At 54.4% G+C, this 24,619-nt stretch overlaps 1 protein-coding gene across 3 annotated transcripts in view; it reads left to right on the top strand.

Annotated features, from left to right (window-relative positions):
- Positions 1 to 24,619, top strand: part of SLIT1 (slit guidance ligand 1) — a 136,481-nt gene that overhangs the window by 4,472 nt on the left and 107,390 nt on the right. For 2 of the 3 annotated variants that reach the window (XM_084634396.1, XM_084634398.1), the window contains exons 2-4: positions 20,046 to 20,117; positions 21,069 to 21,140; positions 24,242 to 24,313. In XM_084634396.1, coding sequence (XP_084490522.1) covers positions 20,046 to 20,117; positions 21,069 to 21,140; positions 24,242 to 24,313 — 216 coding nt within the window. Of the gene's footprint in view, positions 1 to 14,829; positions 14,916 to 20,045; positions 20,118 to 21,068; positions 21,141 to 24,241; positions 24,314 to 24,619 lie in introns of those variants that run through there. The other variant, XM_084634397.1, reaches the window with a different exon arrangement.

Raw genomic sequence — 24,619 nt, 5'->3', positions numbered from 1 at the left:
TGCATCCAATGAAGTGAGCTGTAGCTCATGAAAGCTTATGCTCAAATAAATTGGTTAGTCTCTAAGGTGCCACAAGTCCTCCTTTTCTTTAAGAGAATGGTAGGAACCCGTAGGAAAGGGAGAGATAATACGACAGAAATGCCACTGTAGAAATCCAGGGCACGCCCACACTGTGAACACTGCATTCAGTTCTGGAGGCCCCATCTCAAGAAAGATATATTAGAATTAGAAAAAGTACAAAGAAGGACAACAAAAGTGATTAGGGGGATGGAACAGCTCAGGTATGAGGAGAGATTGAAAAGCCTGGGGCTTTTCAGCTTGGCAAAGAGACGACTACAGGGGATGTGATTGAGGTCAATAAAATCGTGACAGGGTGGAGACAGTGAACAGGGAAGTGTTATTACTCCTTCACATAACAAATGAACCAGGGGTTGCCCGAATGAAATCAACAGGCAGCACGTTTAAAACAAACACAAGGAAGTGCTTCACACAACACACAGTCAACCTGTGGAACTCCTTGCCAGAGGATATGGTGAAGGCCAAAAGTATAACAGGGTTCAAAAAATAACTAGATAAGTTCCTGGAGGTCTTGTCCATCAACAGCTATTAGCCAAAATGGTCAGGGATGCAACCCCATGCTCTGGGTGTTCCTAGCCTCTGTTTGCCAGAAGCTGGGAACAGGTGACAGGGGATGGATCATGCGATGATTCCCTGTTCTGTTCATTCCCTCTGGGGCACCTGGCCCCATCCCGTCAGAAGACAGGACCCCGGGCTAGCTGGGCTCAGCGTGGCCGGCCTGATGAGGCTGTCACAGTCCCATGGAGCGCTTTCTGTGAGAGACCCATGCTGGAACGGTGCCTCTCATTACCAGTCCTTCCCCAGACCAATTCATTTACTGGGATTGAGCCTAATGAGGTCAGGGGCTTGTCAGGAATGGCAGCCAGCCTCCTGCGCCTGCCCCGGTGTGAGCGCGGCCCTGTGGCCCTGCTAGCAGCACCGCAGGGCGCCCCTTTAATGGGATTTTCTCGTCTCCTGCTGTAATGATCCTCAGAGCTGTGATGATTACGCCGTGCGGTGACAGGGCTGCCATGAGCTGTGGACACAGGGAAGCTCTAATGGCTGAACCGCCCTTTACTAAGCCTTTGGGCGGGGGGCGCGGGGCTGGGTTTGCACAGACACTCTGGTCCGGCACAGCCCCAGGCTCGTCCCTCTGGGAGCTCGGCAGGACCCACAGCATCCATTCTCTAGCCCCCCGCCCGTCCGTGTGCTCGGAGCACGGGCAGCGGGTGACGCTGACAGCCCCGAGAGGCGCGCCCACTGGCATCTCTGGGTGCGGCTGGTCTCAGTGCCTCTCCCGCTGCAGTTCCCCCCGTCTGTTCAGGGGCGTAAGACATTCTCCTACGTGGGGCTCTGACTCCTGAGCTGGAAACAGTCCCACGGGTGATGTTCTTCATTCAGCCCGTGGAGTGAATCCAGCCCAGCATCCCGCCTATGACTGCAGCCAGCACCAGCCTCTGCAGAGAGCCCCTGTGGTCGGCAGCCCTGGCACTTACGATGGACTTCGGCGTCAAGAGCTTGGACTTTCTTCCCTTCTGCCCCAGAGCCTGCCACGCGCAGCGTCTCGTACTGAGCCGTTGGCATGCTTGGAGCCCTGGGCTGAGCTGGGCCGAGAGCTCTCATCTCTCGCAGGCGCCGCTTGTGGGTTTTCCCAGCCCCACGCCCTAGGCTTTGGGGCTCTCTGCAGCCGACTTCTCCCTCTGCTCTGTCACTCCTTGGCACGGCAGCTCACAAGCTGTTTGGAGCCCACTCACTGGCGACGGTAAACTCCATGGGGCAGCCTAGCCCAATGGGGCCCGATTCCTGACGAGCCTTGGGCACATGGCATTTATACCTGGGAGCTGTATTAACAGTGGGACAGGCCTGCCCCCATTCTCTGCCCCCAGTGGGGTCCTTCTGTGAAGGGGTCTCCTGAACTCCCCCAGGAGCCATGTGGGGAGGGGGCAGGGAGTGGGCATGCTGGGAAAATGCCAATTCTTTGCCAAAGTCCCCCACCTGGCCAGCTGCTCCCCCATCAGATGCATATGCTGTAGGGGCCCTATAAATTTGCCAGCACATGGGGCCAAGAGAAACCAGGAGCCGGCCCTGTATCGAGTCCATGGGCCACATTAATTGCTGGGCTGTGTGCGTCAAAGCCCATTGGGCTCAGTGGAGCTGCTCCTGCTTTTGCCAGCTGTGAATTCGGCCCTATGCACCTGCCACCTTCCTGTAGGCTGGGGGTACCTGCCGGCACTCCAAGGGGACCCCTGTTGGCAGTTAATGTCGCAGCTGGCTGCTGTGGCTGAGTCTGGAGGGGTCTGCGATGGGGCACAGCTAGGCAGAGCCACTGGGGGCCCCAGCCCCTCTCACTGCCTGGTGCAGCTTGAGGAGAGTCCCCGGGGTTGCTCTGCTGGTCGGGTCTGGGAGTGGCGGGGGAAGTTGAGGCAGGGAGGCCCTGATGTGTGGGTCTGGGGGGGCACGCTCCCCGTCAGCACTCCACCCAGCGTGCTGCACCTTCAGACTGGGGGGCTGCTTTCATTTGGCTCCTTCTTCCCATAATCAATGGAAACTTTGGGTTTAATTAGCAGGTAATGAACTAGGTCAGATTGCTCCACCCTTGCTCAAGGCAAATAGCCCTGTATCTCCCAGGTAGCCCTTCTCACCTCTCTCCCAGGAAGGCCCTTCAGTTATTTGCTTCCCTGCCGTCATGTCATCAGCCAGTCTGCGGCCTTCTGTCCTGGCATTTCATGGCCCATTGGTCCCTTTGTTCTGTTGGGGGAGCCCTTAGCCTCCTTTGGCTCTCGGATCTAATGCCGGAGCCGCCTCTCTGGACTGACCCTCAGCTGTAGGGGAGCCACGTGGGTTTTAGCCAGTGGAGATCTGGGCCGGTGACTTGCCTTTTCCCTAGCAGAGTTGTGAATTCTGCCAATCTTCTTTTCTTGGACTCCTGCCATCTGGTCTGGATCCAGCCAGGAGAGGAGCTGCAGCTGTGGGAGGGTGGAGAGCTGAGCCTCTCGTGAAAGTTCAGTGTATTTCTAAGCCCTGTGTGCGCCTCCTGGACGCTGCTGTGTAGAGATGTGTGCGCCTAAGAACGTTAAATGGGGCTCAGGGACAGGGCCGTTCGTTAAGCGGCACGGCTCTATTCGGTCTCCCTCGCCTTTGGGGGAAAGAAAGTTACTTTCCTGGGGCCTTTCTAGCGACTTTCCCAAGCGTCCCGTGGGGCAGGGGCCAGGTTTTGCTCTGTGTTTGTACAGCGTCTAGCGCAGCAGGGTCCTAGGCTCGACCCTGATACAAATCACCATAAATACTGAGCTGAGTGGGGGCTGCGGATGGTCAGCACCGCGGAGAAACAGCCCGCGTATGTCCAACAGACCCCCCTTGGCCGGGCTGTTCCATTCTCTCGGACCAGCACCTCCGGAGGGTGCGAAATCCTTCCCCTTTGCTGGTCAGTGTCACTCACCCCCTCGCGTCCGCAGCCCAGGAGCGTGTGCAGCTCTTGCAGATCGGCAGCCGTCACGGAGCAGGAAGGCCGGGCAGAAGAGGAACTTTGTCCTCGTGTTTATTTTTCCTTTGTGCAGTGTTCACAGTGGCTCAGCTGATGGCCCGGGAATCCCAGCCGTGGTTTTCTCACGCAGCCTGGCATCAGTGGGGTCATAGCTTCGCCGTGTGCAAGGTGGGTTGTCACCTGTTCACGTTGCTCTTCTTTTACTGGGGGAAAGAGAGACCTGGGTGCCCGAGGCCTGCGACGTGCAGGAGGTCAGACTCAGTGATCACAATGGTCCCTTCTGGCCGTAAAGTCTCTGAGGCTGTGAGCATCAGAGAAAGAGGAGCTAGAAAGGCCAGAATGGCGCAAGTTGGCTTTCCAGCGTCACGTTGCTTTCTCCAAAAGCAGGGCGGCCGCAAGCCGGGTACGCTGGCAGCACTGACTGGGGCTGTGCCAGGTAGGACTCTAGGAGCTTGCCTAGACAGGATGGCAGAGTCCAGGCCGTCTCAGAGCCTCTTCCTCCTGCACCAGGACTGAAAGGTCAAGGGGCCTCTGAATCAGCCCTCTGGGGACGAATCCGAGAGGCTCACATTGCGGAGAAAAGGACGCACCGGAATCTTGCATTGAGATTTGCAAGGCTGCCTCCTGGGCTCCTGCCCACGCCTTTGGCAGCGCTGCAGGACCGGCTGCAAGACGGCTTTGCCGAAGGGCCTGGCAGGCGGCCTCAGCATGACCGTGTTAACCCGCGCTGGGAGCTCCCCGGCGCCTGGACTGCTTTAGAACATCATGGACAGATGGGGACATTCTCCTGGCCTGTTAATTTTCGTTCTTTGAGACCTTCTGTAGAAAGCCGCCCCTCTTCTGCCCGAGTGGGGTGCTGGCCGACGGCCAGAGAAGCCGCACAGGGCTCCGATGCTGCTGTCCGAGCAGCTGTTCGCTGGGGGTTGGTGAATCGCGTCTGTGTGATTTTTGTATTTGGTTTCACTTTTGAAGTGTTTAGCTGTTGGCTCAGAGGCGGCCCAACACTTACACGGGAGGGCAGGACATAGATGGGTAGCTTTTAAGGCCAGAAGGGCCCATTGTGATAATCTAGGTCGGGGTGGGCAAACTTTTTGGCCCGAGGGCCACATCGGGATGCGAAATTGTATGGAGGGCCGGGTAGGGAAGGCTGTGCCCCCCCAAACAGTCTGGCATCCGCCCCCTCCCACTTCCTGCCCCTGACTGCCCCCCTCAGAATCCCTGACCCATCCAACCCCCCCTGCTCCTTGTCCCCTGACCACCCCCTCCTGGGACGCCCCCAACCTCCCCCCCCCGGGACCCCACCCTCTATCTAACCCCTCCCCCTGTGGCCCGCGGACCATAGTTTGCCCACCTCTGATCTAGGCTGACCCCCTGCCTAGGACAGGCCAGAGACCTGCCCCGAGTCCATTCCTGTTTCAAGTCCAGTAGTTGGGGTTGAACTAGCGCATAAATATTAACTAGCCTGGGGCCAAGAACCCTTCAGGACCCCCCTGGAACCAGTCAGGCTCGATGAGGATTCCCCGTTTAGCTGCGTTCTGAGACCGCTGAGCCAGGCAGCTATTAAGCGGTTCCGTGGGGGGAATGGGGGGGGGGGGGGGTTTGACTTGCTGTCGTTCCAGGGATGTTGTGTGGTACCAAGTCAAGGTGTCTCACGGCAGCACTGCTGCCTGGGTCAGCCAGCCGTGTAACCTCAGCACAACGTGATGTCCAGGTAGTTCGACACCAGCACCAGGCTTCGCGCTCTGTCTCCACGGGCCGGTTGGGGAGAGCTGTTGTCACCAGCGTGGGGGCTGGCGCAGGAGAGCTCGGAGGAGGAAATTTCCCCTTTCTCTCTGGGACCCGGTGCAGGGCTTGCAGTATGTTATGCCGTAGCCAGCTGCCGAGGATCCTCTTGCACTAGGCAAGTGTAGAGAGAGCTGACGCTGTCCCTGCTCGCTGGACAAAGAGCTATGCGCTGAGTGGGTGCAAGGGCTTGGCAGTGAATTGCCACTGGGAGTATTTGCTCCCCAAGAGGATGGAGATGCTCTGCGTGGTGTCTGCCAAGGGGGTCTGGAGGGAGATGCAGACATGAATGGAGCCCTGTGGCTGTTCGTGGGAGTGCTTCTCCTCAGGCGGCCTCGATGGACAGAATAGGAGACCAGCTTCCAGCTGAGCGAGCACCCAGCATGGCTCCGCTCCTGGCCGAGCTGCCCGATGGGGCCCCAGGGTCGCGGGCTGCGATGGGCAGGGCTCTCTCTGGGAGCCAGGCTGCTGAGCCCTGGGAGCCAGGCTGCTGCAGTCCGGCTCGCTGGATTCCCGTGGCGTCCTCCTCAGGACTGAGCAAATTTGCAATTCTATTCCCATTTCTCCCTTCAGCTCCTTCCCAGGCAGATGCTGTCTATATGTCGCCATGGCAACGCTGTGCCTCTCTCCCCATGGAATTGCATGTTGGAAAAATATTAGTTTAAAAAACTACGTTGTGTTTGTATTGACCAGAGCTGAGGCTGGCCGCGGAGAATCTATTGTCCCCATGTCGGAAAAAGTCACTGGTAAGAGACATGAAAGCCTCTCGGATTGGCCCCAGGTGGCCACTTTTCACGCCAAGCAGCGGTGGTTTCCTGGGAAAGTCTGATCCGCCCCTGGTTTATTGCACTGTTTCAAATACGTATTTTTGTCTTAAATGTGCTGCTGCATTGTTCGCTCCGGAGTGGAGCCGCTCCGCCGCCATCGGCTCCTCTGAGCCACACAGGCCTGGGAGCAAGAGCTGTCCGCAGCTGTAATCGGTCGGCCTGCACAGTCACCTCAAAACCTGGTGGTTGTTTAGGCTCTTGTCTGTCTGCTGCTTCCCCGTACCCGTACCCTGGGCACGGCCTCACTGCAATTTTCACCAACGGCACCCGGGCCCTCTGGCTCCAAAAGCCCAGGAGCTGAGAGAGAATCCCCATTGGCAGTAGAGAGGCGGTGATGTCTGGTGGAACAGTTCAGAGTCTGTCCAGCAGGGGGTGTTATTGTTGAGTACTTGTAGGACCCCATCGGGCCGGGCGCTGGACAAACACAGAACAGAAAGCCCCTGCCCCAAAGCGCTGGCAATTTAAGTGTAAAAAGACGAGAGACAAGTGGATCAGATGGAGGAGTAGCAGGAAACAATGAGAGAGCCTCAGTCAGTGTGGGCGGGCGGGGGGCTCGGCGCGGGTGGCGGCCAAACCGTTGCTGAGTTTTGTGCAGACATCACGGCCAAGGAGAGTTTTGAGGAGAGATTTGAAGGAGGACGGTGAGGTGGCTTTGCTGATGTTTACAGGGAGCTTCTCCCAGGTGAGAAGGGCAGCCGGGGAGGAAACTCAAGGGTGCTTGTTTGAAAATGTGACAAGGGGGTTCATGAACGTATGTGGACACGCGCACACTCTCTCTCTCTCCAGCCAGCTCATTACAGTATTTGCATTTACTTCTACTGTCATGCTCCCTTTCCTTCAGCGTTTCCCCCCATGCTGGTAAGCAGCGGGGGTGGGGGGGTGAGGCAGTCTCTGCCCAGGGTGTAATGAAGTGTCACGGCTGGAGTTTCTCATGGAGCCCACGCAGGATGGAGCAGGCGAGCGCTGGGAGATGGGAAATCACAGAGCTCTGCGCAGGTTCCTGGCTGACCGAGCAGTGTACAGAGGCTGCCCCGAAGGAAGAGAAGCCCACCTTTGGGTGGGGTTTAGTCTGTACAGAGCCAGGGCTCTGTTTTGGCTCATCGCTAGGAGCGTTAAAGCGATGGGGAATGGGATGTGTGTGGATGGGGGAGAACGGCAAGATGGCAAATGCTGGAACAGAGTCTGCATCCCCTAGTAGGGCCCAATCCTGCGTGGTTCTGTGCCCTTCCGAGGGGTGCTCAGCACCCTCAGCTTAAATGGGGCCCTGCCTTTTTAACTCTGTATAAAGGAGTTTTCATAAAGCCAAGGGGCCATAGAAACATTCCCGAAGATTCAAATAACAAGGAATAAAGCCAGTTGAGTGCCAGCAAGGGGCTCTTCCCCTGCAGGGTCCAAAACCCAGATTGTTGCTAAGAAGCTGAAAGTGCAGCTGACTCTAAAGCAAAGGCAGACAGGCTCCCTGGATCTCTCTGTCCCAGCCTGGAGAGATGGTTAAGTGACTCGGAGCAGCCAGAGTGGCGCGTTGGATTTCTCCCAGCATTGACGTCGAGGGCCCATTGGTAACTCAGGCAGAGAAAGGGGTTTGTCGAGAACGTGGCTGTTAAATTCACGGTGTTGCTTTAAATTAGAAGATAAATTATGTGAGACCAAGACCCCTTGGTGGTGTGTATCAGGGTAGGATATTTTTGGACCCGCTGCCCCCAGGCTGAGTTACAGCACTGGAGGATCTGGCCTGTGGCCGGGGCCATTTCAGGCTTCCTGAGGCTTTGCTGAGACTTCTTTCCCGGCGTGAATTTTGGATGCAAACGCAGCTTCAGATAGCAGAGGCAGTGCCCTAGGGAACAGAGACTCTGCTAGGAATGGGTAGAGCAGAAAAAGAGAAATGAATTTTTCAGGCCACTGGGCTCTGAAATCGGAGGAATGCGAGCTCACCCCGCTGAGGGCAGGAGCACCAATGGATCCAAGGCTTGGCAAAGCAAGGTTGAGTCACCAGGCTGGAGACTGGAGTCGAAACGGGATCTCTTGGCTCCCTCACTGGAACAGGGGCAAAGCTGGGAGATGCAGGGATTCAGGAGAGCAAATGGATGTGGATCATTCAACATATCTGGGTGCCGAGGCTTCCCACAGGAGTCAGTCCCAGCCGCCTTTGGGGCCGCAGATCCCTACCGCTCCTAAACCGGGGGTGACAGGAGTCCTGCTTTATGTCCTGTCTAAGTACTTCCATGACCCAATTCCATAGCAACTGAGCACCTCCTAATCTCCCGTGTGCTCTCTGGACGCCCCCCTGCGAGGCAGGGACCTGCCACTGCTCTCGCCTTGCTGATGGGGGCAGAAAGACTAAGCAATGTGCCCAAGGTCACACGGGCAGTCTGTGGCAGACCCCAGAACTGAAGCCAGCTCTGAGTGCCATGGTAGTGCTCTAACCACTGGGCTATCCTTCCCCTGTGTCTGAGAAACAGGAGCAGCAAAGGCAGTAACCGCAGAACTCAAATCTTTAGTGTGTCCAGCTGGACTAGTGGACAGAGCACAGGGCTGGCCATCAGGACTCAGAGACTTTAAGGTCAGACGGGACCATTATGATCGTCTAGTCTGACCTCTTGCACAATGCAGGCCACAGAATCTCACCCACCCACTCCTGTAACAAACCCCTGACCTATGTCTGAGCTATTGAAGTCCTCAGCTTGTGCTTTAAAGACTTCAAGGAACAGAGAATCCTCCAGCAAGTGACCTGTGCCCCATGCTGCAGAGGAAGGCGAAAAACCCCCAGGGCCTCTGCCAATCTGCCCTGGAGGAAAATTCCTTCCCGACCGCAAATATGGTGATTAGCTAAACCCTGAGCATGTGGGCAAGACTCACCAGCCAGACACCCAGGACTTATCTGGCAACATGGGGCAGGGCTGGGTTCAGCCCTGGGTTCAGCGGCCAGTGGGTGATTTCCAGAAGCCGACTGGGCTTGGGGAGGTTTGCAGAATGCAATGAAAGGAGCTTGTGAAGTTGCAGCTGCTCAGGCCCCTGGTGCTGATCGTGGCATCATCATCACTTCATATTGCGGCGGTGTCACCCAGCCTCAGGCAGGGACTAGGGCCCACGGTGCCAGGTGCTGCAGACACATCTAACGAGAGGAGCTTGCAACCGAAGTGTAAGCAGAAGGGTTCTCTAAGCAAGTGTCAGACACAGCGCGCAGACACTGGCTGGGGGTGAGGAGCACAAGGTAACAATGGAGTGGCCCGGCAGATGGGCTGTTGCAGCCCCATTCGAAGTGAGAGCCATGTGATCACGTCTGACTGGTGACGGATTAAGCACCAGATTTTTCACAACATGCCTCTGAAATGGCAGCTCCATATGCTGGTGCACACGCTCTGCCTTGGCACTCGCCGATCGCGTAGTGAGATGTCGCTCCGCTTCCCCATGCAAATGCAGGTTTTTCATTCCACCCCCGTATCTGGTGCAATTTCAGAGGCTGAATCAAGGCCGGCTGCATGCGTGGCCCTGAGAGCCCCAACTTGATCACGCATTGCATCAAGAAAGCAAAACTAAGTGGGTCAGCATGGTAGCAAGAGCCAAGTGTGTGCCAGCCTCTGTCGTGGTGGGCACCCTCGGCATTCATGGGCTTTGGGGCATGCACCGCCAGGAACTACAGACGATTGGAATCGCCGTGTCTGCCTGCCTGCCTGCCTTGTGCCGCTTTCCCCAGAAATCAAGTCCCTGGGGAATAGATTTGATTGTGACCATGTCTGGCTAATTATCTTTCAGCGTTTCCATTCCATTCAGTTGCTACAGGGTGAGCCAGCCCCCAAACCCTCCAAGTGGCTGTGGTAAAATCCAGCAAATCCACAAGGAACTAATCAAGCCATCCAAATGCAGAGCCCTGTAAGCCAATAAACCGCAGGGTGTGACCTGCTAATGTGGCAACAAAGGGCTCATTCATTTGAACTGATTTTACCAGGGGATTTGCCATCACCTGACATCTTCACATGAAGCTTGGGCATTTCTGTCTAAACTGTGTCCTAGCATAGCCACCGGTTCTGGGCTGAAGGCAGGAAGCACTGGGGCTGGGGGGAGACCCTGGTCTGTGTTATGTGGGAGGTCAGGCAAGAGGACCATAATGGTTGCCTCTGGCCTTTACCTCTAGGAACAACCGGGAAGAGCAAGGCTGTGTTGTTATTTCCCAGCCAGGAAGATACGAGCAGGTGCCCAGACAGGCCTCGGGATGCGTCGGTGATCTCTGATAGCTGCATGGCACATGGCCGAGGAGGTGTTTTTTTTACTCTGCTGGAACAGGGCATCAAGGCAAAGGGTTAGCTATTGAGCGGCAAGAATTTCAGAGGCCTGGGCCTGACAGGCTGTAATTTAGTATCTGAGGCACTGGGTGGGGGTTGGAGGGGAGAAAGTGGCGTGAAGTGAAATCAGAGCGCTGTTGTCTTGGCAGCAGTCTAAACACGCTTTCACCTGCTGCTAATTCCCCTCTGGGTTCCAAGGCTGCCGCTCATCTGAACAAAGAGGGGAGAGGAGTGCAGGGCGGGGGGTATGAATGTTCAGTGGGATGATGGTCAGGTCCGTGTGCAGCTGTGAGCATGGCCCAGCTCCCGAACACGCTGCAAATGGGATGGTAGCTGGTGCACGAGCCTGGAGAAGCTTTAAGTGGTCTGGAAGAAATGGGGGGGTCTGTCATCATGTGGGAGCTACAGTTCTGGGGAGACAGTGCTGAAAGCGCCCCTCAGCCTGCGGCTCGAGGAAAACACGGGGTCTCCGGCCGGGTCCGTGACCCCTTGCAGATCACACCCCCCACCCCACATGCACACTTCAATTGCTGGCAGTTGGATGGATGGTTACGGTTCCTGGCGCTGGAGACGGCGGTGCTGCCCCTGACTTGCTGCGCCATGCTGCCCAGTGTGTCTCCTGCCCCCTGCTCAAAATCTAGTCCTGAACTATCTGCTAAATTACCCCAAACACCCTGCAGTGGCCAGCCTCAGTCCCTGCGAAGCTTTTCTGTTCCACACTCCGGAGCAGGGGCTCTCAGCCTCTCTGGACTATTGTACTCCTTTCAGGGATCTGACTTCTCCCCACGTTTCACCTCGCTTAAAAACGACCCGCTTACAAAATCAGACCTAAAAATACAAGTGTCCCAGCGCACTGTTCCCGAAACATTGCCGGTTTTCTCATTTTACCGTATAATTGGAAGTTAATCGATGGGAATACAAACACTGTGGGTACATGTCAGTGTACAGCGTATGGGGCAGCATGAACCAGTCATTGTCTGGATGAACTTTTAGTTTGTACGGACTCCGCTAGTGCGTTTGATGTAGCCTGCTGTAAAACTAGGCCAATCTTTAGACGAGTTGCTGTGTGCCCCAGCAGACCTCTCCGTACCCCAGGGGTACGCATACTCCGGTGAGAACCACTGCTCTGGAGGCAGTTTGGGCTAGGTGCTAGGGCTCCAGTGCATCCAGTTCCGCCGTGTGGCACTGACGAGCTGCCTGGGCCAGGTACGTCCCCTGTCAGAGCCTCTGCCTTCCTGTCTGGAGATAATGGCTCCAGCCTCCCTCCCCGCCGGCCGGGCTGGGGCTCAGTGAAGTGCTTTGCTAGCCTTGCACTGTTGTTATCAGAGATTCCGAGGCCGAAGAGCCCATTGTGATCATCTCCTCTGACCTCCTGTGTAACACAGGCCAGAGACCTGCCCCGCAATAATTCCTAGGGCAGAGCTTCGAAAAACATCCCGTCTGGATTTAACAATGGCCGGTGATGGAGGATCCACCTGGCCCTGGGTAAATTGTTCCAATGGTTAATTACTGTCACCATTAAAAATGTCTGAGTGTGTCTAGCTTCAGCTTCCGGCCATTGGATCGTGCTCAACCTTTCTCAGCTAGACTGCAGAGCCCAGCAGTAAATATCTGTTCCCCATGTAGGTGCTTATAGACTGTGAGCAAGTCAGCCATTAACCATCTCGTTGTTAAGCTAATTACATCGAGCTCCTTGAGTCTGTCACTATCAGGCAGGTTTCCTAATCCTTTCATCATTCCCATGGCTCTTCTCTGACCCCTCCAATTTACCCACATCCTTCTTGCACCCTGGGCATGAGAACTGGACACACAATCCCAACAGCGGTTGCACCAGGGCCAAATCCAGAGGGAAAATCCCCTCTCTGCTCCTACTCGAGAATCCCCTGTTTATGCATCCTGGGATCACATTAGCTCTTTTGGCCACAGCATCGCACTGGGAGCTCATGTTCAGCTGATTCTCCACCAGAACCCCCAAGTCTTTGTCAGAGTCCCTGCTTACCAGGGTAGAGTCCCCCATCCTGTAAGTATGGCTGATGCTCTTTGTTCCTAGGTGTATGCCATATTAGCTTTAGTAAAATGCATATTGTTTGTTTGCTTGCACCCAGTATTCCAAACGTCCCAGATCTCTCTGAATCAGTGACTTGCCCTCTTCATTATTTACCAATCCTCTAGTCTTTGCGTCATCTGCAGACATCAGTGAAGACGTGTGTTTTCTTCCAGGTAAAAATGTTAAAGAGCAGAGGGCCAAGAACTGATCCTCTCGGGACCCCACTGGAAACACACCCGCTTGATGATTCCCCATTTACAGTGACATTTGGAGACCTATCAGTTAGCCAGTTTTTAATCTGTTTAATGTGTGCCAGGTTCATTTTATATTCAAGTTTTTTAATCAAAACGCCCTATGTTACCAAGTCAAACACCTTACAGAAATCTAAGTATATTACGGCAAAACGATTACCTTTATCAACAAAAGTTGTAAACTCATTAAAAAACACTATCAAGTTAGCTTGACAGGATCTATTTTCCATAAACCCATGTTGATTTGCATTAATTACATCACCCTCCTTTAGTTCTTTATTAATTGAGCCCGGTATTGGCCACTCCATTTATCTTGCCTGGGATCTATGTCAGACTGACAGGCCTATAATTACCCAAGTCATCCCATTTACTCTTTTAGAAATTGGCACAACATTTGCTTTCTTCCAGTCTTATGGCACTTCCCCAGTGCTCCACAACTGAACGGACCAGCGAGCTCCTCAGCAGCTCTTCAAAGCTCTTGGATGCAAGTTGTCTGGAGCTGCTGATTTAAGAATGTCTGACTTTAGTTGCTTCTGTTTAACATCCTCCAGAGATACTAATGGAATGGAAAGAGTTAGCATCACTATATGATAGGGTGACCAGACAGCAAATGTGAAAAATCGGGATGGGGTGTGGGGTCATAGGAGCCTATATAAGAAAAAGACCCAAAAATTGGGACTGTCCCTATAAAATCGGGACATCTGGTCACCCTACTATATGAAGAGATTGCTTCATCTGGCTTTGCCCCCAAATACAGAACAGAAATATTTATTGAACACTTCTGCCTTTTCTGCATTATTGATAATTCTACCATTTCCATCTAATAATGGACAAGTACCATTGTCAGGATTCTTTTTGTTCCTAATGTATTCAAAAAACTCCTTCTTGTCCTTAAGTCTGCTGGCCATAGATGTCACTTTGTGTCTCTTGGCTTCCCTTATCAATTTTCTACAATTCCTAACTTCTGATTTATATTCATTACTATCAACTTCCCCTTTCTTCCATTTGTTATGTATTACTTAGTAATACTTAGTGCCTTGAGTGTGGGGGACTGGACTAGATGACCTCTCAAGGTCCCTTCCAGTTCTATGATTCTTTTTATTGTTTTACATCTGCTTTCACTTCCCCTCTAACCCAGGTTTTCTTTTTAACCAGCCCAACCTTCTTCCTCAATTGTGGCTTTTGAGTCATCTCGTCAGGTGTTCTTAAATGATTTCCATTTATTCACATTTTTCTGATTAAATTCTTCCTCCCAGCTGATTTGGCTCACAATCATTTTCAGCTTTGTGAAATGGGCCCTGTTAAAGAACCAAATGTATCTATATTACTTGTCTAGTCTTTATTCTGCTTGCACATTATAAATGTGACCAGCATGATCACTTGTACCTAGGCTACCATTAATTTTTAGGTCTGTGATCCGTGCTTCTATCTGTCAGGACAAGGTCTAATACAGAATTCACCCATGTTGGCTGTAGCTCTTTTTGAGTTAGGAAATTGTCAGCTAGAATGTTTAGAAACTCCATGGATGTTTTAGTCCTGGCTGCATGATACCTCCAGCATATGTCACTCTCACTGATCACACGGTGCTTTTTCCTACACACTACCGGTAGGTGTGTAAGGAGCCTGTTAGGGGCTTATTCCTTCACCCACTCACTTCCCTGGTCCTTCTCGCATGAACAGAGAGCAACAATACCCGAAGTCCAAAGGTGCAAACAATTCAGTGTTTATTGGGGTGAACTTCCAGCAAGCATGATTCCAGTTTCCTTCCTTAGTGTCCCCCTTCCCAGCTCTGACACCACAGATCCTTACCTGTGTCCCTGTTCCCATTCCCCCGCTTAGCAAAACAAGAGTCCAATTTCCCCACCCCATTCCCTGTTCCCATTTCCCCGCCCCCCCACTCACTTCCTGATTGACTGCAGACTATACAGTAAAACTTGAGTTCTGCTTAGCTATACCTTAACCAATCATTTTACTGAAATTTAACTGACCAATCCTAACATATTGGAACATGATTATTTAACCAATTATATCCCACCACCTCAATTAGTTTACACCCAGCAAAATTAATTATACAGCAGGCAGAAACAATCTCAGAACCAGACAGAGATTATACAGACAATAGGGAAATGGGGACTACAATGATAGAACAACACAGAAATGAGGATTTCACAACCCAGCTATTGATATGTGAGTTCTTGCCAGACAGTGATTTTGATTCTTTCTTTTATACCTCTATAACTAGCCAAGTGATAAGAATACACCTAAATTCTTAGAGTATAGGCCTTTACAGACAGGCCTGAATATCTATATCCTAACAGAGCCGGATCTGTTCCCTGTTCCCTGGTGTGGTTTGGGGGTCTGTGGACTGCCTCTGATGCTTTATGTGTTAGGACATTGATCCATAAGCAGAGAGGATAATTTTCTTCCAAGATATCAGTGACTCGGAACAGTTGATGTAATTTTTGATGTAGAGTCCCCTGGCCTAAGAGTGTGGGGCAGAACAAGACTGTTTGATCAGACAAATCACTCTAAAGATGCAAACGATCTAAGACGATCTGTCCATGCTGCGTAGTTGCAAATTACACAGTATTGAAAAACCTGGCGTGGGACACCACCAACTTCCTACGTCCTTGGTGAGCAAGCTCAGCAGCGGCAGAGCTGTGTGTGCTGCGGGGGCCCTGGAGCCCAGGGATTGGGAGTTGCCTGGGATCCTGCAGTCCGAGGCTTATGTCTTGTCTTTCAGACTGGGAGCTCTTTGGGTCAAAGCCTGCCATTTGCTTCGTGCGTGCAGTGTCTGGGACAGTGGGGCCCTGCTGGCTTATGTATTCCAGCCATGTAAATGTTACGGCAGTTTAAAATGAGGTCCTGATAGGTGGGAGTCTGAACCCTGAGAAACCCCTAACCCAACAACCCCAAAATTGCACCATTAACTCTACCCTCGCTTCTGATGTGGCACAATCTGCATTGTGGGTGCATTTTAGAGCAGTTTGGAAAATCAGCACTCAAACATAAAGCTCTGGCGTGTGTGCGCATGTTTCCTTCTAACCCTGAGTCCGATTGCGGCAGTCAAGTCCGTTATCTCTGGAACTCTGCACCTGCCCTGGGCTCACAGCCTTGCTGAACTGCTGCTTGGTCCCCATCCTGCAAGGGGATGAGCAGCCTCTGTGTGCTCAGTGCCTCTGGAGTTACTCCCCTCCTGGCAGGATCTGGCCCTTGTTCCTGGGAGGGCGGGGGGCAGGAATCCAAATGTCTCTGCCCACCTGGTGCCTTTGCTGGGCCTGCTGGGAGCTGGATGCGCTGCTGGGTTTCGGTTTAATCAGCAGGGCAGGGAGCGTCTATTCATTCCCACCGAGGCATTCATCAGTGTCCTAGTAACCTGCCCCCCAGCCCCCTCGCACTCAGGCGCACACGGCTCCATAGTGGAAGGAGCCAGGCAATCTCAGCAGCTGAATGGGGTTTTGAGCTGTGTAATTATGAGGCTGTACCGGTCGAGCTGGAACTCATTAGCCATTATCAGCCATTTCAGCAGCACAATGCCACCACCCCAGGCTGCACGGCCTCAGTGTCTATACACGCTGCTGAGGGGCTGGAGGCCGTCCTGCCTCTGACCTCAGCCCTCCCTCGGGCCCCGCGCTGCGCAGGAACCCCAAGGGCAGGTTTGGGGCGCCCTGCAGCTGTTCTACCAGCCAGGTGGGGCAGAGCCATCGAGTGCAGGTGTAGCAGGGTGCTGCCCGCAGGGAGGTCAGAGCCTGGGGTCCCGGTTTGCTCCTTTGCTCTGGGTGAGGCCCCAAAGGCCGGCAGGAGCCAGGAGACAATGCACTTTGACCCCTTCGGTAGCCTGGGGGATGGCATCGCTGCAAGGGAGCTGTGTCCCGCCCTCCTGGGCCGGGAGTAGCGTAACGGGGCAGAAGTAGCATGGGCCTGGTGGGGAAGCACCCAGGCTGGTTGTAGCCCGCGAGGGGGGACCCGTAACTGGGGAGGGCTCCGCCCTGGCTTGCTAGCCGGAGTTGCAGCCCTGCAGGTCATTGATGGCGGTGGGGCTCATTAGATGCCACCTTGACTAGCAGGGAGGTGGGAGTAGCCCGGTGTCAGAGGAGCTGGGGCTCCTGCAGGGGTACCCAGGAGTGCCCTCACTGGCAGGGGAGACACTGACCCCTCGGGGATCGTGGGAGGTTTGCCTGGAGTTGGGTGGGGGTTTCTCCACTGGCAGACACACAGTGGCCATCTCTGCACCAGGAACCAGCCAGCCTTCCCTGTCCTCCTAATCCCCAGTGGGCCTGTTTAAAGGGCCCCCAAGACAAAGGGCCCCGTCCTGGCTTTAGGTGCGTACCTACCGCTCCTGGGTACGGACGCTTTCCTCTACCCACGGTTCTAGCTCTGCAGGACCTGACTAGGGCGTCAGGCGCTTCCTGCTCCGTGTGTGTGTCACACCAAAATGGTGGCCATATTAATTGGTGCAGTGGCTAATGACAAATAACTTGCATGCAGAAGGCCTTTCCCACCAGACTGTAGCAGCTAACTGTGGGGCCAATATCGGGCCTAGCAAAGATGATTTTGTCTGTGGGGCCCCCTGGTTCTACTCACAGGTGCTGCTCTCAGGGTGGTGCCGAGTACAAACACTCCCCTTCTCTGCTCTGTGTGTGTCTCAGCCGGAGCCAGGCTGGGTGGGTGTTTGTCTGTTGCTGCCCCTCATTCCCACACCCTCCTGACACCTGGGAATGAATCAGCATAGCCTCTGGACTTCAGGAGGAGCGACTGAGCCCCCGGCAAGCCAGGATTGCAGCTCCCCTTGGAGTTCTGGCTGGCTCTGAGCCCCACGTCTTTTGTGGGGGAAACCTGACTCCAGAAGAAACAATGGGGTTTGTGTTAGTGTCTCTTGCATGGGAAACTTTAAACGCAGTTTATTTCCCGAACAGACGTTTCTGGGAGCTGCTTTGATACCACTGAAAACAAACCTAGGGCAGTGGGCTGGGTTTGTGTGGGGGGGAGCCCAGGGCTCCCAACAACCGCAGTGTGTATGGGGGAAGGGAAACACTTTCATTGACTCGAAAGCCCTGGCAGTGCCTGCCAGTCTCCAGTGCAGACATTCCAGGGGTCCAGGCGGCTCTCCCTACAGAGGCTTGTTCCAGGGCAGCTGGGGGAGGCTGAGAGCAAGGTGCGATGTGACTCAAGTTTTGTGCCGTGGTATAAACCTGGCTCTAAGCTGCGGATAGGCACGCTGCAGGGCCTCCATGCTAATTTATAGGAGTTCAGAAACATCTGTGGGTCCGTGCATCTGGGTCTCTGCAGACGCTCGATGTTTGCTGCATCGGCGCAAGGGGACGGCGTTCCAGGGCTTTGTTGTACATATAGTGGGCAGCTGTTGCTATTCCTGAGCCGGTCATTGCTTTTGTGAGAGCGACATTATCCCCCCCACCCAGAGAGCCGCACACATGTGTGGGGTGGGAGGTGGGTGCAGGGAGCTGCCCTGCTCCTGCCCACCCTGCATTCAATGCCATTGAAGGGGGACAGATTAAAAACTAATACATGGCAATGCTTTTACACACGGCCCACAAGGAGCCTGTGGAACTTGCTGCTACAAGATCTCGTTGAGGCCAAGAGCCAAGTGACGGCCATTGGCATGGATAATGGGTGTGACATTACATTCCACATTCCTTATGAAAATATGCTTATGCTATGAATATGACATAACTGAGATATACTTTTATGCAAGATGGCTCATGTGAGATCTCATTGGAAAGGTTATGATTTACTGAATTGGATTATCCAGTCTGTATGCCTCTGTTATTTCTATATCTGAAGTAAGGAATATTGGCTATGTATCTGTATTTCAACTATGCTGCTTTGGGTGATGCCCACTGCTAACACTTCAGGTTCAACAATGGAAAAGCCAGACAGGGCAGATGGCCCATCAGCAAGGACAATAGGCTGTGAAAACTTGGCCTTCCTGTGGACCCTCCATACTGCCCCTGACTCATGGACGCTGTGATTCTACAGGGTCAGGTGGTCTTGTCAAGTTTGGGAAACAAAGGATACCCGTCTTATGTAAATCCTATTTAAGGGTGGGGAGGAAGGCAAATAGGGCTCCTCCTCTCCATGGCCTGTCTGCCCAAGAAGAAAAACTGATGGCAAGGGGGGAGTCCAGGCTGAGACAGGGGTCCTGTCTGAAAAGGACTATACCTGGAACTCTGAACCACAGAAACGTTGCAAACTGCCTACAACAATGTCTAGAGCAGTGGTTCTCAAACTTTTGCACTGGTGACCCCTTTCACATAGCTAGCCTCTGAGTGCGACACCCCCTTATAAATTAAAAGCACTTTTTTTTATCTGTTTAACACCGTTATGAATGCTGGAGGCAAAGCGGGGTTTGGGGTGGAGGCTGACAGCTCATGACCCTCCACATAATAACCTCATGACCCCCTGAGGGGTCCCAACCCCCAGTTTGAGAACCCCTGATCTAGGGAGAGAAATACTATTTGTCACCAATTTCTTTAGTGAAACTAGCTTTAATTTGCGTGTTTGATTTAATTTGCTTAGTAATCTGCTTTGTTCTGTTTGTTACCCCTTTTACCACATAACATCTGCCTTTTATAGTTAATAAAATTTGTTTTGTTTATTATTAAACCCAGTTTCTGTAATTTCTAACTGGAGGAGGGGTCTTAAGAAGTGTGCACACCTCTCTCCACACTGAGGGAGGGGGCGAATTTCATAATATATCTGTGGGTCTGCCCCCCAAGGGAGAGGACAGCTGAGCGCTGGAGCAAGTCCCTGAAGCGGAGTCTTCCCAGAGCTGATCTGCAGCTGGGGTGGCCCTGCCTGTGTGTGGGTTAGAGGAGCCCTTAAGGGCCTGGCTCAGCAAGACAGGTCAAAGGGGGCCCAGGCTGGCAGAACAGGTAGACTCAGGGGTATTTCGGCACATCAGGTGGCTTCCCAAGGGGTCCAATCCGTCACAGTGGGAACATCCAAAGCCAGACTAACAGTCGGGGTGTTGAGAAGGGCTGTAAACCCTCCTGCTTCGGGGCGTTAGCTGACCATTAACAACTGGCCATTTGGAGGAAACGTTCCCCGCAGGGGTCCTCACACCTTCCCAGACAGCAGCTGGTGCTGGCCGGTGTCTCAGACAGGAATGCGGGCGAGCTGCCTGTTTCCAGGTCCATGGAGAAGCCCTGTTAAATCTAGCTGTGGTCTGGCGCCTGCCTGCCTCTGGGGGGCCTCAGCCCCCCCCACCCGGCCCAAGCACTGGCTGCGGGAGCCCAGGGCTCCGACCCTGCCGTACATCCGCCCCCGTTCGCTGACCGTCCCTTCTTCTCTCCTCAGGGAGCTGAACGGGAACAACATCACCCGGATCAACAGGAACGACTTCTCGGGGCTGAAGCAGCTGCGTGTCCTGTGAGTCCCCTGCCCTGAGCGCTAGCGTGGGGGGCGCCCGCCCCCTCTGCAGCAGTGTCTGTGACGGGGGGTGCTGCCAGGCCTGGCTGGGGCTCAGCACTGCCTGGGGCAGAGGCCTGACCGGGCCAGGGCTGACCCAGGTGGGACTCAGCCTTGGGAGGCTGGTGCCGCTAAAGCCCGGGCTAACAGAGAACTGGGGCAAGCGGGGGAGGCGAAGGGCTGCTGGACCTCAGCAGGTCCCAGGCTCGTTGTAGGGCCTGTGCTGTCGGAAAGGCGGTTCGGGGGGTCAGAGGTCATGGGCCTCCTGGGTGGCTTGGGCTGGGAGGCGGGCGACTCCTCTGACGGTAAAGGGGGCTGGGATGAAAGGGACGGGGGGAGACCAGAAACAGTGAGCGTGAGCCTGAGGGCACCGACTGGGCCACCTCCCGGGAAGGGGGCTGGGTCTGCTGCCGGGTGACCCCAGTATCCTGGAGGGACTTCGGCCCTTGCCCTCCGGCTGACTCGCTGCCGACAAGGCTGCATGCCCTCCACGGGCGCGGAAAGCGGGTGATGGGAAAGGGCGCGGCTGGGAGCTGCTCTGTGGTGCACCTCCGACGGCACTAAACACAAACGTGATGCCAAGGAGGAGCCGTGTGACCGCGAGTGGCCTAGCTGGGGCACCGGTAGGTGTCTGAACAAAGCAGCCCTTTCCCTGGCTGGCTCCCAGTGATGCTGATGGGAGGTGGCTGGGGTCTCTGTGAAGGTGGCCCCTGCTCCAAGGGAGTGTGGCAAGGCCTCAGCCCCCCCTGACACGGTCCATTGCACCCCTAGAATGAGCATGCCCTGCCCAGCCAGTACCCGGGCAGGTCCCCAGGCTGCTGTGCGGGGGCTTCCTGTGGATTGACGGCGAGCGAGCGCTCTGCCCTCGGTGTGTCTCGGCTCTGACCTGTTCTCTCTGCCTCCCGTTTCCAGGCAGCTGATGGAAAACCAGATCAACACGGTGGAGCGGGGAGCGTTTGATGACATGAAGGAGCTGGAGCGGCTGTGAGTGTCTGGGCACTGCGGGACGGGGAGGGGGAGGGGGGAATGGCCGTTATTGCTGCAGACAGCAGAAGGGTCGGTGGTCCCACGGGCTGCTGGGGGGGCCACTGGCTGTGCTATCGTGTGGGGGGGATTTGGGTGCAACCCACTGCTCTCTCTGTGCTGGCAGGGCCTGGCACTGCTCTCATGCTCTGGAGAAGAGAGAGCACCTGACTGCTCTGAATTGAGCTCCCTCTGGCTGATCCAGGACCAGCCTGAGCAAAGACCCTGGTGGGGATGGGAGAGCATAAAGAGAATTGGGTGGGGGTCTGGAGCAGACCCTTGTCCATCTCTGCTCTCCAGTACAATTCAGGTGCCAGCAGGATAATCTGGGGGGCAGGACTCCTGTGGGAATGGTCGAAGTCAGACCCCGTTTGAGGGCAGGGCATGGCAGTGTCTCGGTGTGGTGCTGTGCTGCGGGACAGGCCCTGCTCTCTCGCTAACACAGACGGGTGGCTGGAGGACAAACCTTTCTAGACCCCAGCCGCGGAGCTGCCCGCCGTTTGTACTCAGACGCTTCCCAATCTGCTCCTCTTCCCTCGTGGATCAAAATAACTCCTTAGCGATGTGCTTAAGGCGTCTGTGAGTAAATCAGCCACAAGCGCAGCTGGGACCTCACCTAACAGCTCCTTCAGTGCCGTGCAAAACCTGCACCAGCTCAGGTAGGTCTTGGCAGCCGAAGTGCTGCCGCGGACACCCCGCCTTAGGCTGCGACCCCGTCCGCTCTCTTCCGGGAAGCAGAGGCAGGGCGGGAACGGGCAGCCTCCAAGGCTCACACAAGCGTGGTGATGACTCAGGAGCGGACGTTCATCTCGAATCAGAACTGACTCACGTTCCCGCAAGGCGCCGTGCTGCAGGGTGGAGCATGCGGCTCAGTGGGGGCCCTGTCCCCTCTTAGCGTCCGCATGCACAGCAAAAAACCCCCCCAAAACCGCGTGACAGCATGGCTCAGACTCAGAGCCTGGCTCAACTGACTTGGACTCTCATGACAGGGCTAAAAATAACAGTGTGGACCTTCCTGCTTGGGCTGAACCTTGGGCTCCGAGACCCTCCCCCATTTTGGGTTTCAGAGCCCGGGCCCCAGCCCGAGTGGGAACAGCTGCCTAAGTCAGCTGATCTGGGCTCTGAGACTTGCAGTTGCAGATCTTTTTCGCAGTGTAGATCTAACTTAGGGCTGAACCCAGTGTCACTAGAGGGTGCTGTGCTAAAGGAGGTGCTCCACCTTTCAGGTGAGCTAGAAAACGGAAATTGTGACTATTAACGATCCCGCAGCACCTTTCACAGGAGTAGGGGTGTCCTGTCCAAAGTCCAAGTTGTGCAATTATATTTTGCCTCTTTGAAACTGCAGGGGATTTTAATCGGAGGTGGTCTTCACTTTCTGTCCTAAACTGCAACGTCATGTTGCTGGGTGCTTTTTTAAACAGCTGCTTGTCTTGCCCCAGAGGTGGCTGCATGTAATGGTGGAGGAAATCAGATACAACCGATACTAACGGTGTATATGTAAAGTACTGCGAACAAGGGTGATACCTGTTCTACTTCAATCGTTGCTAGATAAAGAGACTCGGCAAACTGACTGAGCAGTGGCTCACCAGGCAAAGCTGCAGCAGATATTGTCTGTGCACCCTCTGGAAGGGGACCCCACATCTGAGCCTGAATAAGGCGTCAGGTTTTACCGGGGAGAGTAACTGGCCATTGGAACAGTTTACCAAGAGCTGTGCTGGATTCTCCGTCACTGACCATTTTTGAATCAAGCTGGGATGTTTTGCTAAACAATACACTTTTGGTCAGGAGTCGGTGGGCTGGAGCAGTGTCTACAGTGCGGGGCTGAGAGCCACTGAACCAGACTGTCACTCCTGGATATGATGGAAACCATGGCAAGCCGGGGAGTGCAGCAGCCCCCCAGCACCCCTAGTTCCAGCCCCTGTGTTAGGAGTTATTGTGGGGACGTTCTGTTGTTGGTGCTCTCCAGGGGGTCAGACTAGGTCAGTGGTTCTCAACCTGTTTGCCATTGCGAGCCTCCTGTGTAGCTCTCTGTGTGTTACGTGGGCCGCATCCACACAATAGGTATCCTGCCTGTGTGGCCCTGAGGAGGTCCCATGGGCTGCAGCTGTGTGCTGATCGGGCCGTGGGTTGAGAACCAATGGACTGATCATGATGGTCTGCTTTAGACACATCCCTGCAACCCTCGTGTGTGGCCGCTCCTCTCAAACTGAAATCAGTGCCCAGGCAAGGAAACAAAGTCTGTTTCTCAACCAGCTCCGTTAAACCAGAGCGACTTCTGTGCACAGACTAGGCCCCTGCTCAGCCGTTGAGCACTGCCCGGGCGTTTCCGTAAAGGGTGGTGGTGTAATGTACGTGCCGCAGGGAGTAAGGCCACAGCAAAGGGTGGGGTGAGCACTGGTGGGTAGGAAGTACGGAGTATGGGGGTCTGGGGCTTTGCTGAAGAAGGAGCAGAGCAGATGCTGAGTGACAGGCTGAATGTAACTGCCCTTTGCTGGAGTCTGCTAGAGCAGGCAGGAGAGCGCCTTGCCTTTGGCTGTGCTGCACCAAAGCTCAGACCTGGCTGTGCTCACGATGATTTCAGCGGGAGCTGCTGAAAATCAGGCCACATATTTAGGTACCTAAAGGTGGACTTAGAAGTCCAACGTCCAGGGCCCATTTAAAAAAATCTCTTAGAGCCTAGAGACTCCTGGGCAGGGTGTCCCATGCACCCCTCGGCTAGCTATGGACTAAGAAGACTAACCATTAAGGAGACAAGTGGTTCTCAGTAGAGAGAATGTGAGGAATGCCCTGATTTTGGCCCAGTAACTCTGTAATTACTCTGTAAGGGGAAGGGTAACGTCTATGAGAGAGACCCTGTATGGGCCCGTGCAGCAAATCTTGATCTTTCCAGCTGCTGGCTCCTTCCACTTCCCATCCCCCCAGCATTCCTCTCTCACTGGAGCCATCCCTGCATCAGTTCCAGGGGTTCAGATCTGGGCACTGGGGCTCCTGGTTGGGCTGGGATCATTGCCTTCCTCCTTGAACATGTGACTCCCTGTGATCCTTTCTCTCCCCTTTCCCAGACGGCTGAATCGGAACCAGCTGCACACGCTGCCGGAGCTTCTGTTCCAGCACAACCAGGCCCTGTCGCGACTGTGAGTACCTTTCTTCTCACTCGAGGGTCCATCCTCTGCCTTTGGACGGCTCAGACACTGGGGGGGCCCTGGCTCGCCACACAGAGCTCTCTGGGTGAGAATGCAGCAGAGTTCTAGAATTAGATCCAGAGTTCTCGGCTGCTGCATTGGAGTTAACTGGGGTTTTATCAGAGGGGGAACTAATTGGGATGCGAGGAAACATGTTTAGTTGGAGTGACGTAAATTCATTGCCCGGCGTAAATTCATTGCCCGGCGTCTGCAGAATGAAAAGAAATCAGCCCTGGAAGATCTGAAGGATCAGCATCT

The sequence above is a fragment of the Lepidochelys olivacea genome (assembly GCF_965140295.1).
Source record: "Lepidochelys olivacea isolate rLepOli2 genome assembly, chromosome: 7".
NCBI classification, from domain to species: Eukaryota; Metazoa; Chordata; order Testudines; family Cheloniidae; genus Lepidochelys; species Lepidochelys olivacea.
The sequence above is the reverse complement of the archived record's forward strand: the minus strand, read 5'-3'. Positions and strand labels throughout refer to the sequence as shown.